Below are 17,194 nucleotides of genomic sequence, written 5' to 3'. Positions count from 1 at the left end.
GGCGCGGACGGCGGCGCGGAGAGAGAGCGGGTCCCCGGCAGCGCCCGCCCCGGCCTGGCCCGCCCCTCACCACAAGCTCGGCCCCCGCGCCCCCCGCTGCCGCCCCGCCCCGCCCGGGCAGCGGCTCGGCCCCCCGCGGGGTGCCCGCGACCGGCGAGCGGAGGCAGGCCCGGCCCGGCGCCGGGAGCCCTGAGCGGCAGCGGCGGGGCGAGGAAGGAGCAGGGCGGGCAGGGGCAGGGCCGGGGGGTGCACGCAGCCTCCCACTGCGCCCCGGCTTCGGGGGCAGCACCGGGCTCAGCGGAGCGGCACCGGCAGCACCGAATCAGGCCTCGCAATAGCGTTGCCCAGCACTCGTTCTCGGAGAGCAACGCTGGGAGCAACAGGGGAGACCCTCCAGCTCCAAAGCTGCTGGGTGCCGGACAGGAATAGCCCCAGCCAGGATCCTCAGTCCCTCCCACCCTCACACACTGGCTGTGCAGCCACCCGGACACTCAGCAGGAGCTCACTCGCCATCAACCCAACGGAGCTCCCGCAAGGCACCACCTCTCCGGGGGCTGCACAGTCCTGGGACCGAGCTGCTGATGGAGCACGTTTTCCATGTGCTCGGTCTGCACATGGGGGAGGGCACGCCGTGCTCAGGACCCGGCTGAGTGGAGCAGGCTGGATCCTGGGCGAGTGACTCACCCATCAAGGGCATTTCAAGCTTTCGCTTGTTCTTTCTGCCCTGGGCAAAACAAGGTGCCCGACGCAGGCAGCTTGTGCCACGGGATCCCACCTGGGAGCCTGCTGCTGCTCGGATTACAAAGGATGGCAAAGACTGAGCAAAAACTCTGGAACAGGTAGGACACGTAATGACAGACCCAGAGCTGCTCTAGCCCAGGGCTGGCTCTGTACCAAGGGATGAAATTTAGTGTGAGAATCCATCATCTGAACTTTGTCTCTGGAGAAATACAACACAAGCACAGGCCCCCTCCTGTCCCCCAGACAGGAGCCACTTCACAGTTCCTACCCAGGGGAGCACACACAGCCCAGAAACTCGGGCATGAATTTGGGAGGGGGGCGTGGACAAAGACTACCCTTACAGTGGACAGTGTCAGCCCATCAGGGTGGGGAGGTGACACTCCCAAAGCTGCTTAAAACACAGCACACAAGTATCTCCGCAGCATGCCTCAGGTTCTAACAAGCTCTTACTTAACTGGCCCCATTTCACCCCAGCTGTGGGTGACAAGAGATCTGTCTGTGCACACAGGGATGCTCCTGAGTCTGGGCCAGCACTGCTCCTGACCACCTCCCTCTCAGGGCAGACCTGCTCCCAGGCGTTCTGCCATAAGCAAGGTTCTCTTCCCCTGGCTTACTCCTCCGATGCTTTCCTGCTAGGGCTGTGGCTTGAAAACTCCCAACTCCCACTGCTGCTGCAGAGAGAAACCAGAAGAGGCAAATTCACTAACAGGGCAGCAGGGCTTCCTGGCCTAGTCTGCTCAGTGAGCACGGAGCAATGCCATCACCACCAACACAGAGCCATGCCCGTGCATTTCAGGCAGGAGAAAGAGCCCCTGCAGCAGGACACAAGGTCTGTGATCATGAAGGGGCTTTGCTGGCATATCCTTAGCACCGAAATGCATCTCGCCCCACAAAGGCTGATAGGTTTTTCCTAATGAGGAGTGCCCAGGGGCGTTGAGAGCTTCAGGAGAACAAGGCAAGACCCACTGACATGGCACTGCCTGTTACAGGGTAAAGGCAAAGCCAGGATGGAGGTCCAGCTATTTTTGCAGAGGGTAGAACAAGAACTGCTACAATGACGCTCCCACAAAGAAAGCCTGTTCTTTTCTCCAGCAAATCCCTGGCACTGTAACCTGCCTGTGGCTACCCCAAGTGTTAATACCCCTGTTAAGCCATCTGAATCGAGCTGCCACACAGCACACTGGATACACCACACCAGGCACAAAGGGGCAAAACCACAGCAAAGCAAAGGACGTGCAAAAATAAACCAGGCATCAAGATTCCAGCTGTCAGCAGAGTTCTGCAGAATGAGCCAACACCAAAGGCCAGCAGACATTTCCCCACACCATGGTCCATAAGCAGACGTACTGGAACAGGCAGGGAAGCACCAGACAACACCACACCCAGGAGAGTTTTATATCGGTGCAGAAATCCCCAACAACTCACCTGTGTGAGGAAAGAGGACCTGCACACACACGGGCTTTTCTGGCAGCACACTGGAAGTGTTGTTAATGAAATGTTCAACAAAACTGCCATGGGCTACAGCCCTTATTTTAGGCAATCAGATCAGTAGTGAGCTGTTCAACCCACCATCACACCCAATGAAAGTGGCAGCTGGAACGAGCAGCAGGTGGAAGCAGGGGGGAAAAAAGGGAAAAAGCAACTGCAGTTTTTGAATTTTATTAGCAAATGGACAGTATCTGGACATCTAAAGGAAATCAGCCCTTTCCAACATTAACTCAAATGTTGTTGTCGATTACTGGTACCATTCCCACACTTCAGGCTTTGTCTTTCATGCGGCCAGAACCTTTGGGTAAACAAAGAGGACAGAAATACACAAAAAAAATATACAATATATACAGGTTTCCCACCAACTAAATGGACTTAGGTTTTTTGGAGATTAGCAATGCTTTGTTCATTTGACTTCGCAGGTAATATCAAAACATCTGGAGTTTTAAAATAAAAAAATACTACAATATTCACAATATAAAACTTAAATACATTTAAAAAAAATTAAAGGACTGCTAATAGCTACTGATTTATCACAGCTATCTCTTTCAACAGAAGCTCTGCTGACAAAGCACTGAGAATTTAAGGTTCACAAAGCGACATTCACATTCTGCACCGCTCCTGGTCAGAGTTCAGATGCTGCCACACTCATAGGAGTGTGACTGGAGACTCACCCAGGAGTTCAACTCAGATACGCCCCGCTGACAGGGTATGGTGAGGTCACAGAACAGGGCAGGTGCCCACATACAGTGGGGCTGCCCGGGAGCAGAAACACACATCACCACCACACACATGTCTTAACTAGTCGTTCCCAGCTCGAGCTCTTCAGTTCGTGGCTGGGCAGAGTGGAAAGGGCTACGAGGTACATGACACTTCCTCTCCTCTGCTGTTCCGTCCCTGCCAACATGCTCCTGTGTTTTATGAGATAGTCATCAAGTAAAGTGACTGTTGAGAACAGCTCATGGGTCAGTCTCTTCCCTGGTGTAACTCTGCAGAGTGCAATGGGGACACACCAGCGGGGATTGTGCCCCGCCGTGCTGAGTGTGCAAGCTGTACACAAACTGGTCAGACTAGGGAGCAAGAACCTACAGAGGAGAAACTCAATCCACCCTTACGCAACCTCACCCACGACAAAAGAAATCATTAAGTGTGCTTGAAAGGCAAGAGAATCAAATTTTGCCAAGGAAATCTGAATTCTGTGCCGGAATCCAGGTTTGGTTATATTTTCACTTCACCGCTCAAAGGAAGGAGAAAAGAGGACAAAGAACAGCTACAGTATTTATCTCTTTGGTAACTTCTGTAAGAGAGTCTCTCAGCAGTGAGTGTATCTTACAGTAATCATCATAAGAGCCTGGTAAGAGCCTGTTTCATAGGTAAGAAGTCCCATAGATTGAAAAAAACCCCAACAACCTGAGGCATGAACTGGGAAAACAGCTTGCCCAAAACCAACCAGGGCTGTGGGATGTCTGGTGAGAAAGACGGCGCAGAGACTGATCCCTCAGATTCCTGCTCTAGCTGCAAATCAGTGCCTCAGAGAAAGCAGATCCCAGATACACGAGCTAAATTAATAACCTCTTGTTACAGACAGAAGGTCTAGAGTGCATTGGAGAGTTTTTCTTTAAGGCAGAAGTGGGTGAATACTAGCTGAGGAGACAGGCAGGCTTGGCAAACAGTCTGCAGGTGGACCACATCGCTGTAGTATATATACAATTTCACAGTCAAATGTCTCTGTGGGTCAGTTTAAAAAGGATTGGGATCTTATCACTTCTGGTCACTCTCTACTTTAAATGTGACTCAGGTAAGCTGCAGCCTGGGACAGAAAACTGCCTGTTGGGTACAACGCCTTTGCTTCTGTTTAGTTCCTTATAAATAAACTTTCACATTCAAAATTAGTTTCCAGAACCAGCTCTCCCCTCCTACTGCAACAAGACCCATGGGTGGAGGAGGCAGCAGAGAAACCAACAGCTCCTTCCCCCTGAAGATGGGTTCCTCAGACCAGGCCACAGCCAGCCTTGAGCCAGAACAGCCAGGCTTGCATTGCCACTCTGCATTTTTCCTGTTCTTTGTCTTGAGGAACACCACACAGACCAGCAAAACAATGAAGAGGAAATCCTGTATCTCTCTGAAATTTCCAGCACCGTGATAAAACAAGCCTGAACTGAACAAGAGGTTTGTCCAAAGCGATGCAATGCTGCCATGAAGCACTGTTTCAAGGTTGAAATCTGAAGTGCCAGTCTGGAACCAGAGAGGCAGAAAACCACACTGCAAGAAGTATCTGCTACCCAGTCGCTCACACCCAGCTGTCACTGCAGCAGCTGCATGGGATGGGTCAGAAAGGCTTACATTTCTGGCATGACAACCAATACCTGCACATAGTCTCCCTGGATGAAAGACTGCTGATAGCTGCTAACTGCAGGCCCAGGTAATCTTGAAATCCACCACAAAAGGATTATGCAAGTGAATCCTGTTAAGGAATGGGAGAAAAATAAGCTTCCTTCCAAACCATCCACCATAAGTAGAGTTTTTGGGAGTGGATCTCAATTAACTGTCAGGCCATGGATCCAATTCTGGAATGCACAAAGGCAGGGATTAATGGATCAGTAAGAAACAACCTGAAAACCACCATTCCTGTCTTGGTTTTCTGTAGTGCAGACCACAGGCTGGTTTGTGTAACTCTTCTATCGATATACTGCTTGCTGCTCTGTAATGGGTTAATTCTGATCTTACTCAGTGATCACATCCTTTCAGCTGAGATAAATGGACTCTCAGGCAAAAGGACCACTGGGAAATACATATGCCATGCTGTGACAACAACATGCCTCCAACTAAGAGGACGGCTTGAGGTCAGCTTTCACTTCCTCAGCCTTCTGCTTCTCTTGCTTTCTTGTCACTGCTGCTAAAATTGGTTCAAGGGCACTTGAGACTTTAAGTAGAAAACATTTTTCTCCTTGCATCAAACCTCAAAAGGTTTCATATTTACTATGACCACGCAAAAGTAGAATCTGAATGTGAACTGGAAGTTAGTGTTATCAGAGTACCATTACTGGAGAGCTGAGTCCAGATTTCCTGCTTAAGGGCACGTCTCCATTTTGCCAGCAGCTGCAGCAAAAAGCATATAGTTTATCATGCTTGAAAGCTGCACAAATACCATCAGGGAAGAGATATTACTCTCCACTGAAATACATGTTTTGGTTGGAGTAAGATTTGATAACAGTCTTCTGGCTTTACCAAGAACCACTACTCCTTGTTTAACCTGTTGGAACAAGGAGGCAAGCTGAAGTTTTACCTGGAGAATAACTACTAACATGTTAAAGTCTGAACTAACAATGGAATTCTCTTTAAAACCTCATCTATATTCAACACATCTCTGTGGTACGACAGATTTCCTTAGTTTAGGATTGTTTTTCTTAAGTGACATGAGAAAAAGCTGCCCCCAAATGTCATTTCAAGTGATCATTCCCACCTGAGGGGTCTGGGAATGAGGGAAGACAACAAAACCAGCCTTATAATAATACTCAGCCCTTTGGGCTTTTCCTCTTCCAAGTACTCTGCAAAGAAAAAAACCACCTCACCACATCCCTGTGAGGTAGGTCAATAAGTATTATTATAGTCCCTTAATACAGATATGGAAACTGAGGCAGAGAAGTTACTTTCCTGAAGGCCACTGCAGGAGTCTGTCTCAGAGATGGAACAAGATTCCTTAGCTCTCAGAGAATTTCCCTTTCTCTCCAGCACCTCCCCCCTTCCCCATACAAAACTTACTGGAGAAACGAGCAACACAGAAAGGGGCTACAGTGCCACGTTTCTGACAAATAGCAGGACTGCTCGAGCTACTCCACATACTCCAAAAAGGATTATTAAATATACAAGTACCTTAGAATTAATGGCAACACGACCGCACACACTGTAAAGAAGCCAACACACAATACAAACCTAGCTTAATAAATAAGTAAAGACATGCAGCTGCAGCTGTGACTGAGTGCTGAGGGGTGCTCAGCTCAGCAAGGTCCCAGGTGGCAACGGGGAAGCCCGTGTCACTCCTGTGACTCTACTGCCACGCCGACCAGCGCGTGTCTGATAGTGCGGCCGTGGAGTTTGTAGCCATCCTGAGTCACCAGCGCTATCGTGCCCGGCTGCATCCCCTCAGCTGGCACATGGCAGACTATCTCGTGGTCATACGGGTCGTATTTGCCACCAACAGGGTTCATCTTCTGCAGGCCGTGCTTGGCAAACACGCTTTGCAATTTGGCCTCTAGGAGAGAGAGGCCTTCATAGATTTTCTTCAGGGTTGGATTCGGATTGCTTGGCTCTGCTTCTTCTGCAGCACTCTCAGCAGTCTTCTCCAAGATGTCTGCTACCTCCACAAGGTCCCTGCAGAAACTCTGGATCCCTACAGGCGTAAAGAAGCAAGAAGTAAGCGAAGGGCAGTTTACAGAACGTGCAGAGCTACAGTACCTGTGGCAGGTGTAAAGTCACAGCAGCTCAAAAACATCTTTAAAGCTGCTAATTGATGAGAGCTGTTACTGTAGTCAGAGCAGACAGGCATTGTCTCCTGTGTCCTGGAGCCAAAACTTTATCCTTAGCTGGGCAGTAATCTAAAAGCTACCCTAATCATGATATATGCAGGAAATGTATATCTATGTGTTTCAACATATATTTATACTATACCTGACAAAGCAGAACATTAGTATTTCACTCCAAAAAGTTCTTGCAACTAAGACTTGCTATTTAGGACACTGTTCCACACCCTCTCATACAGTCCCACAGAGAAACACCCATGCACACAGGGCACAAACACAACAGGGGGAAGTAAAAAGAATACATGTCCATTGAAAAGTACATCAACCATTTAATTTCTAAGTTAAAATGATCGTGGAAGGCCTGGACAAAACAGTCCTGGGGTCGGTCATGAAAAGTCACACACTCTCTTCCATTAGCAAAATGGGGTTTGATTGTTTTTGTTTCCAGAAGTGTTCAGCACTTTCAGGAAAACCAGGCTCCCCCAGTTACACACACTGACATAACCAACGTGCTGTAAAGACACATTAGGAAAACAGAGGAACAATAGCTGGGTGCTGTCTACAGTTGTACACACATTTAAACATGCACAGAATGAAGCACCAACAAAGAAGCAGGAACAAAGGAGCCGACAAAAGTGGACTGATTATCTACCAATTGAATCGTATCATCGTTTAGGTTAGAAAAGACTTTCAGGTTGTCCAGCCTAACCATAAACCCAGCATTGCCAGGTCCACCACTAAACCATGTCCCTGAGCACCACACCTACATGTCTTCTAACACCTCTAGGGATGGCAGCTCAATCTCTTCCCTGGGCAACCTGTTCCAATCACTGACAATCCTTTTGTTGAAGAAATATCCTATCTAGTCTAAATCTCCAATGGCACAACTTGAGGCTGTTTCCTTGTGCTGTCACTTGTTACTTGGGAAAAGTGACTGACCCCCCACCTCAGTACAACCTTTCACATCAGTTTCTTTTGATGTTCTGCTGAACCCCATGTCTCACTCCACCAGCAATAAAGAACCCAATTCTTCTTCAGATCTGAAGCGTCCTATAATATAAGATTCAAATAGCTCACAAACCCCTCTCAAAACCAACACTGCTGATTATACCAGATCTCAACAGCCATTTTATAGCACAATGGGCAGAATGGGAAGAATAATACAGCAGCTGTATTTTCAAAGCTACTGGACTTAAATAACAAAACCCTCCTGAGATTTGTGGGGAGAGTAAGTTTCCCATTCTCAGACCTGGTGCTAGCAGAGTGCAATGATCACGCACCAGTTTCTTTGCCCTTCACCTCCCTCCATATCCAGTTCACCTCACTGATGCTAAAATATTTATTACCAAAGTTTTAAAGAACATCTGATATAGGAACAGACAGCCGTTGTTTTAGGCAGGATGTCACAAGGCAACCACAACCTGATGACACAGCTAAGAGTATGAAATACACCCTGCCAGAGCCAATTCTCAGCAAACAGAAGAACTTATAACCAAATCATTACAACTATACTCAATTGCACCAGGCCAATTTTATTAGAAAAACATCATAAAACAGTCACCAAGATCAACCTGACAGGACACAGCTGGATATACAGAAAAAATAGTGAACGAGCCCAACCACCAACAGTCCAGGCCAAACGCTGTGCCAGACCTTACAATGAACAGGGACAGGATGAGGGGAGGGAAAAGCTGTTGAACACCATTTTATGGCAAGCAGGCAAACACAGCTCTGCCTCACTTTGCTTACCAAAGAGCTTGGCATCTTCCACAAACTTCTGCGTTCTCCTCCGGACATTCTCGGAATCTGCCAGGGCTTTTCGGTATCGCTCCTGTAACCACAGCAGCAAGGGCAGATGTCAGACATTTCCTGACAAGTTGGCAATTCCTTCAAAACTATTTTAAAAAAGCCTGCTTCATGTCAGAAGGAGGTGTTGGGCTCCTGTGTTTTCACTACATGCAAATCCAAGCCCCATTCCTACGGATTAATTAGCGCAACTGCAACTCCCTCAAAAGACCCGTGTGAAGGCCAGAAGCATTCAGGGTGCAGCTCAGCTGAGCACCACATTGTCAGGCTGCTGCTTTCTGCATGACTCACTGTGGCTATTGAGACACTCCTTTCTCCAGCAGGCAAGTTTGGTGGTCTCAGCAACAGATCTGCAACCAGCTGATCCATCGCTTAGCGCAGTAGTACTCAGGGCGATGATCTCCAGAATTGCCTGCCCAGTGCTGCAGTATTTAATCCTTTCCTTAGTCACATCAAAGTAAATCCCTACAACATGATCCCTACACCACTTCCACCACAGCAAAGAGGTGACACTGTCACTTTCCTTCTTGGATGATCTGGATGTGGTGTGACACAACGTGATGCTAATCAGGATGAAGCTACTGCCATTCCCTCTGTACCATGCTGAGAGAGAACTGACCAGACCACCTCCAAGACACAGTTTTGCCTGCCAGGATTGTACTCTCAGTGTCTTGTTCCCAGGTACTCTAGACAGATGGTGTTGCTGGGGAAGGCAGCCTGTCCTTTCACAGTGCAGCCACTCACACTTAAAAGCACAGCTGCTTTGAAGGCTGCCACAGCACAGCAGTGCTGCATGTCACAGGGAGAAAGCTGGGGGCATACTCACAGTTAAATCCCGGACTTGTTCTTCCAATTTGATGGCTTTGTGCTCTAAGGCACAGTCAGACAGGGGATGCTTGGGCTCATCACGGGGATCCTCTGGGCCACACTCATCTCCTGTACTTCTCTGCTGAGCTGCAGTGCTGAAAACACACGGGGATGTCCTGAAATACAAACTAGTGACAAAGAAGGAAAGGTGAGAAACAACAGGATCAAAAAGAACTCTAGTGTCATTACTAAAAGCAGGCTCACTTAAAAAATATAAAATTTTAGCTCTTTTCAGAAAAAAACCTGACAACTAGCACAGAAACACAGATGGGTGATGTGAAAACTTCTTATTTTTAGGCTCACATGTCACTACAGAGTCTGTACACAGCTTCCTTGACATACCTTGAAGAGCCGTGGGCTGCATTTTTCCCAACCTCCCAGCAGAACTGGTCCATACTGGGTAACAAACTTCAGAAAACATTTTGGAAAGGTAGTCTTGAAAAGGAGGCAGGTGGTATAAAGCTGGTTTTACAGTTACTTAAAAAAAATGCTGAATGTTCCTAAATACACCTCTCAACTGAAAAGCACTCTTGTCAGTGGTTTCTGTTGGTACAGCCAGGTGGAGCTCATCCTAGGGACTGACTCTGCAACATGCAGATCAAAGGATGAAACCACCTTAGAGTCACAGGCTTGCATCCAGCTCTACAAACACCGCCCAGGTGCTGAGCAGTGTGTCCTGTGATGTAACAATCTCACAGGCTTCCCAAAAAAGATTTTGTCAAAAAATGATCAAACCCAGCAATGCCAGAGAGTTCAAAAATATTTTTCAATTCATTCTGTTCTTTCCCAGAAAGCCCTTCAGCTGTGCTACCACCACTGGCACTCCAGGAGCGAAACAAAGAGTTTTCACTCCCCCTCCTACATCACTTGCTTTTACAACCCCCTCCCCACCCAGACAGGACCCATTCCTGCCAAAGCCTCAGCCCACCTCCTTCCCACACCCTACACCAGGAGCAGCCTGCAGAAGGAAGTTCAATTTACCTCCAAATCAGCACCATTCAGGAAACAGTTAACCATACACTTAACAGGAAAAAGGTCTCTTGTTTTTTGGGGAATACCTGGGCTCTTCCACTGAGCAGGACCTTCAACACCCCCTTTAACAGAAGGGGTTTGCCTATATTAAGCACACAGCTACTGAGCGAAACACAGAGTGGCACAGAAATCACTGCACTGGCACTGACCCAAACTCCTGTGTTTATACAGCAAAATTCAACACCCCACAGAGATACCAACTTAGGGCCCCAAATCGGTGTAGCTGAGTTCCTATCCCCAGGCCTGCACCATTAGGCTTTCTTGCTGTTCAGAAAAGCTACATTGCTGGGGTGCAGTGTCACAGCAGCACACAGCTTTTGTTTCTGGGTCTGTCAAACTGGTCATGAGACCTGAGTGGTATTCAGCAACCCAGATAAGCTGAGCTTACAGCAGCAACTGGAAAGGACAGGTTTGCTCCTCTTGTTCCAGTCCTGGAACCATGCAGAGTAACAAACCCTAGGAAATAAAGGGACCTTTATGTCTCTGCACCTGAATAGGTTTGCTGACAGAGCAGGGGAGCACAAGTGCCAGTACAAGAGAGAAGACAAACACGTGAAGCCTGGTGAGATGTGGGGGTGAGAATACAGGGAAGGGGTGTCCTGCTTTGGGTGGCAGTTAGGGCTGAGACTGCCTCAGCTCTGTGACCAAAGCACAGTTTAAGAGATTTAAATCTGCCCAAAGACCACCTTGCTACCACTCCTTGCCTAGCAGCCCAGGTGTTCCCTCATTTTACCTGCAATAAAAGGTTGCTAAACATCCCCCAACACTGACAAACCTCTTTTTCCCCACCTGAAGACAGTTGCATGTGCCATTTTTTAAATTAAGTGGGTGCTTAAACCATGATCTGTATGTCACACAGCTCCTTTTCAATACATTACATGCCAAAAAGCAGTCTGAAAGTGCTTCTGCTACACTTGGCCCTGCAATAGGACATTCCTCACACTAACCTTTAGAGAGCCAGATAAGGAGCAGTCACATGGACCTTCTCAAAAAGCTGCTCAGCCACTGCAGTTCTGGGGCCCAGGAATGCCAACAGAGAAGAAAACTCCACATTTTATCCCTGGCTGCAGAGAGGTCTGTTTAGGGCACAAGACAGCACCCTGAAGAATTGTTAAGACGCTTGTCACGTTCATTCTGTTGACTGGCTAACACAGCACTTTCAAAGTTAGAGTAAACTGACTAAACCAGAGGTGGGGGACAGAGAGGGGATCCCCCTCACCAAGCCTCTCAAAAATCAATCCACGAAGCCTTAAACAACTGCAAAACTCCATCTGTAAATAAAAGATGTGTTCCTGGTAAGCACCAGCTTCAGGCTTTGTCCTCTATCATCTCACACGTCATTTAAAGAGCTCCGGGGATGGGAATTAGCTGTGCTACAGTTGAATCAAAGAACCTGAAAAGCAGCTGAGAAAGCAGCCTTGCTAGACACCTCACAGGTTAGACTCCTGTGTCTTAAAAAAAAAGGCTATAGGAAGGAGTAAACTCTTTTGCATCCAAGAAGCAAATCTCAGTGAGTCATTCCCCTCTGCAAGTGCTTTACACTACACAAATGGGTGTGTGTGTTTCGGTGTGTAGGAGGAGAGGGGCATGAATGAGCTGATGCCTCAGCAGTGGGGACCTGCCTACGTGAAGCAGAGAGCTGCCTGCATGGACTCCCTTTCTCCAGTTTGTGAAACCAAACCACAGAACACTCCCCCATGTAGGGAAACACTCGGTATCACGTGCTGTTCAGACAAGCTTGCCTTAAAAAGTTGCAGGCGAGAAACAAGAACCACAGACTGACTACAAAGGGAATTCCTGAGAAGGACTATTCTGCAGAATTTCAAACGCTGCTCGATGTATCTTTTCCTCAAGGATGAAGGAAAGAGTCTGCTGAAAAGCACAAGTGCTATTTGTGGTCTGTCCACTGTGCTGCATTCCATCTTCTAGACACAGTCATGATCACAACTGCTCTAAAAATAGGCAGAAAACCCACTGGAGGATGTTGACACATCCTGAAGTGATAGACACGTGGAAGTCCCAGAGTGTGTGAAGGGATTATACAACCAGGATGGTGATACAAAAAGATTTACAAACTGATGTCACAGAAAGACAAACAGATAGCTGTGGCAGAGAAGTTGACTGTATCCATATGGTTTAAGCCAGTTGTCTTTAAAGATTATCATTTGAATGACTGAGAGCAGGTTTCTGTGGTCAGAACAATACTGTCACCTCTTTCTTGAGCACAGGCACAATACTCACACTCTAACCATCCCAAACCAACCAGACCATCGTGCTCTTCCTGAGCTCTAGGGTCCCAGTCTATCTCTCCTTAAACACTCCCTCCTCCTCCCAAATCAGCAGGACAAAGCATGCAAGTCTTGAGGCACACAGAAGCATCTGCATTAGGGTTTCAGCTCTGATGAGCACGTGCTTTAGCAGGAAATCTCCTAACTACCCCCAATTACTGAGCTCTGTTTCATCTGGGAGTGATACCAGAAATTAATACCACGTGGATTCCACTTTGATGGAACTGGAGAACAAGCCTGTGCAGCACACCTTACCGCGGGATGGCCATAAACTGGGCAGGAGGCTCCCAGATTACAGATAAGAAGTCCCTGAGATAACTACAGTGCAGGTGTCTGGACCCTACCACCCACTGCTTCACAGCAGCACAGGGAAAACACAGGCACAGCCAGAGAACTTGATACAAAGAAGAGTTTCAGACTGATGGCAGGTTCTGGTGATGCTCCGTGAAGGAAGCCTGCTCAGCTGCCATCAGACACCCATTTCAAACTTGGTGCACACGTTGAGAGGGGCAAAGCAGTTTTTGTAGAATCACAGAATGGTTTGGGTTGGAAGGGGCCATAAAGGTTCCCACTCCTTGCCATGGGCAGCGACACCTCTCACTAGATCAGGCTGCTCAAGACCCCATCCAACCCAGCCTTGATCGCTGTCAGGGAGGAGGCAGCCACCACTTCCCTGGAGGAACCTGTTTCAGTGCTTCACCACCCTCACAGCAAAGAATCTTTTCCTCGTACCCAACTTAAATGTATCCCCTTCCAATTTTAAACCATTCCCCCTCATCCTATCACCACACACCCTTCTAAAAAGTCCCTCCCCAGCTTGCTTCTAGGCCCCTTCAGGTACTGAAGGCCGCTATAAGTTCTCAAACCCCTTCTCTTCTCCAGGCTGAACACCGTCCTGTCTTCCCCGTGCCCCAGCATCGCTGCCAGGAGGATCTGTTCCACGGCCTCCCCAGGCACAGAGGTGAGGCTGAGTTTTCACACACCTCAGAGGAAGGTGAAAGGGGAGGGATTTGCAGACACAGATCTCTGCATTTACTCACAAACACAGGCGCTCCTATTACGTGCTGCAGCATCATTTTATTGCATTTAAACGGCCTTTTGCTTGCTTGTTGGGGTAGTTTTTTTTCCAGAGGGAGAAACTCCAGGATACACTAATACACATTGGGACTGTTTTTCATTCCACCTGCCCCCATTTCGCTCCCACACCAAAGCACCAGTGACCGATTTCCCTTCCATAACCCACACTCCACAACGGCAAAAAACTCACGGCAGGGCCCTGGCTTTCTACCTGAACACTGGCAGGAGCAACCAGACCCTCTTCCCCCAGCCACCGACAGCACAGGCACTGCAGCCCCGCCAGAGACAAGACCCCGAGGAGCACGTTAAGCACAGGGCTCGCGAATCAACGGTCCAGGCGGCTGAGAGACACAAAAATCACCCCTGGAGAGGAGTGACGGGAGGAAACAGCGTCCCTACACGGCTTACTGACCGCACAAACGCCTCCCCTTCAAAACCGAAGTGATTTTGCGCCTCAAAACATCACTTTTCCGGGCGGGAACGTGCTTGCCGGGAGCCTAGGGTTTGCTCCAGGCCTGCTGAGGAGGGAAGGGCGGGCAGCGCGTCCCTCCCGAGGGGTAAAGCAGAGCCCGCCGGGGCACCCCGCACCGGCCCGGCCCGCACCTCCCGCCGCGGCGCCTCGCCGGGCCCGGGGCGCTGCCACGTTTCGCCCCGCGCCCGCCACGGGAGGGGAGGGGAGAGGAGAGGAGGGGAGAGGAGAGGCGAGCGCCGCGGCTGAGGGAGGGGGGACAACGCAGCCCTGCTCACTCCGCCTCACCTACCTGCCGCGCCGCGACCCGCCGCCGAGAGAGAGGACGGCCTCGAAGCGCCGCAGAGAGCGAACAGCCATCACCCCACAGACCGGCGGGCGGAACGACTGACGACGGGGAGAGACGCGCCGGCGCCGCCCGCCAACTACAGCTCCCAGGAGCCCCCTACGCGGACTACGGCTCCCGGCAGGCAGCGCGGTGGCGCGCAGCGCGGTGCTGCGGGGCGTGGAGGGGCCGGGGCTCCAGCTGTGATCGGCGGGCGGGGTAACGGCCGGGCGGGTGTCACCCCTTGCTCGGTAAAGACCGAGGGAGGCTTGTGCCGGCGGGCTGGCCCGAGGTGGGGCTGTAGAACTGTGGTATCTCTGAGGTGGAGGGGATATATCGAGCCCAGCCCCCGGCTCCACAGGGTCCAGGCAGCTCGGAGCGCATCGTCCGGGCGCTTCTGGAACCCTGAGCCGGGGGACTCGGTAAATACTAGTCGGTCAGCAAGGAGTACGTGAGGGATGGGCGAAGGGCCACGGTGGTAGCACACGGTGTGTGTCGTGATGCCTTGGGAGAAACGCCCTGTCTCTGAGAGGGGACTGAGGAAGAGGAGGAAGAGCAGGAGGTGCCCCATGTCTGCAGACCCAGCTCTGTGGCCCTGCTCGGGCAAAAGCGAAAGCTCACCCAAAGGACCTGTAATGTAGAGGAGTAGATGATGTCAGTGGACCTCAAACGTCTTTGAAGCCCACCAAGGGATTACCAGGGTGGGGTAGGTGGGTGGTAATGAGCTCTCATAATGGAAACATGTGAAGCCCTGTGAGTATGCGTATTCCCTCCCTCCCCAGTGTCACTGTCCCTTCATGGTGTGCACATCAGGAGTGATCCCTGTGCTGCAATAAAGAATACCTGCTTCATAGTCACCAAGGCTCGTGAGTTTTGATTTTGGCTTTTCACAACATCAGCTCAGCCCGTCTTGGAGCTGCGACCCCTTCCCTGGGGAGCCTGTTCCAGTGCTCAACCCCCCCCTCTCAGTACAGAACCTCTTCCTAACATCCAGCCTAAACCTCCCCTGTTTCAGCTTCACACTGTTCCCTCGTGTGTTTCTTACCTCATGGTGAATAAACATTAAAACCCCAAACCCTGGGCCAGGTGTGCCTTTAACTGAGGGGTGTGTCCATGGGGGGCTACATGAAAGGTGGGGAGGGACTCTATGAGGGGGGGCAGTGACAATGGGTTTAAATGGGAAGAGTGTTTAAATTAGCTGTTAGGCAGAAATCCTTCCCTGTGAGGGCAGTGAGGCCCTGGTACAGGGTGCCCAGAGCAGTTGTGGCTGCCCCTGGATCCCTGGCAGGGTTCAAGGTCAGGTTGGATGGGGCTTTGGGCACCCTGGGCTACTAGAATGTGTCCCTGCCCATGGCAGGGGTGGGACTGAGTGGGCTTTGAGGTCTCTTCCCACCCAAACCGGTCTGTGATGTACTTTCTCAGGCTGTGGTGGTGCAGCTCCATTTCTGCCCAGAGTGGGCACAGGCTCCTTGTTTCTTTAGCAGGAGAGGTAATACTTTGAGAGGCTTTTTACCCATTTCTGAAGTAAAACAGGATAATGTGGGTGAACCAGGGTAGAGGGGACAGGAGCAGTGACAACCAGCATGGGGAAGCTGCTGCCAAGAACAGGATGAGCACTGTCAGGAACTACACTTTCCTGCACCATGTCCCTAGGAGATGGGGAGCCCACCCAGCCTGGGCAGCAGGCTCATGGCTCTGAGCTAACTGTAATCATCAGCCTGGCATACAACATTCACCCAGCCTGCCCGCCTCGGCAGCTGCTCCTGCCAGGATGCTGAGCCCACCCCAGACCAGTCCTGGCCCATTTCACCATGAGCAGCAGTTTACCTACCGTGCTCACTAGAGCCTGGGGAAGGGTGTGCCAGTGACATCACTTTTATTAAATGCTGCTTACCTACTTACTAACAAGAGGGCTTTGAAAGAGTGAGGTCCAGAGGTTAATTGTGACAGCCCTTAGCATGAGTGGGCAATGGGCCTGCTCCCTTGTTCTGGGCACAAAAGCCTGGGCCTTTGCTTTTATTCCTGTCCCTTGCTTCTGCCTGAGCTAAATGACCTTCCTCTGTTTCTCTTTTCTGTCCCAATCCCTTCGTTTTGAAAGCAATTTTTTTTTCTTCATGTTTCAAACTTCCCTTCGCTCCATTTTTGACCACATGCATTGGCAAACTGTCTGACCATCACAGCAATAGTGTGAATGTGCTGTTGGCCAGAAGACAACCCTATCCCTTTCCCTACTCCTCCCCCAAACAAACTGGCATGGGGCTGGGGCAGAGAGAGCCGGGCTGCCTCCAGCCTCCAGCCTCAGCTGCTTGCAGCACTCATAAGCTCTTTAGCAGGGTTGAAAGGTATCCACTGTCAATTCGCTTTCAAATGCTGACACTTGAGCTTCTTCCGTTCCCAAGGGAAGCCAGCATGACCTCACCTTTACTGCCTGGAGGATGAGAAGGAAATATGGGACGAGGGCACCTTGTTGAGGCACAGTGAGTATGAAACATGAAGAACCCTGAGATGAGACCCTGCGGAGCTGGGAGCAGTGAGCAGGGTGTGTGAAGTGCATGCTGGTGTCTGAAGTGTCCAGTCCTGA

General features: G+C 50.1%; 1 protein-coding gene across 1 annotated transcript; it reads right to left on the bottom strand.

Annotated features, from left to right (window-relative positions):
• Nucleotides 1–6,263: 6,263 nt before the first annotated feature.
• On the bottom strand, nucleotides 6,264–14,648 carry GRPEL2 (GrpE like 2, mitochondrial; the record flags this gene model as incomplete). The annotated part of the gene is made up of 4 exons (XM_084268508.1): nucleotides 6,264–6,619; nucleotides 8,499–8,580; nucleotides 9,382–9,550; nucleotides 14,581–14,648. 4 exons carry the CDS (start codon nucleotides 14,646–14,648, stop codon nucleotides 6,264–6,266), a joined length of 675 nt encoding a protein of 224 aa, XP_084124634.1.
• Nucleotides 14,649–17,194: the final 2,546 nt, after the last annotated feature.

This window comes from Gallinula chloropus (genome assembly GCF_964237585.1).
Source record: "Gallinula chloropus genome assembly, chromosome: 10".
In the NCBI taxonomy this organism is placed as follows: domain Eukaryota; kingdom Metazoa; phylum Chordata; class Aves; order Gruiformes; family Rallidae; genus Gallinula; species Gallinula chloropus.
The sequence above is the reverse complement of the archived record's forward strand: the minus strand, read 5'-3'. Positions and strand labels throughout refer to the sequence as shown.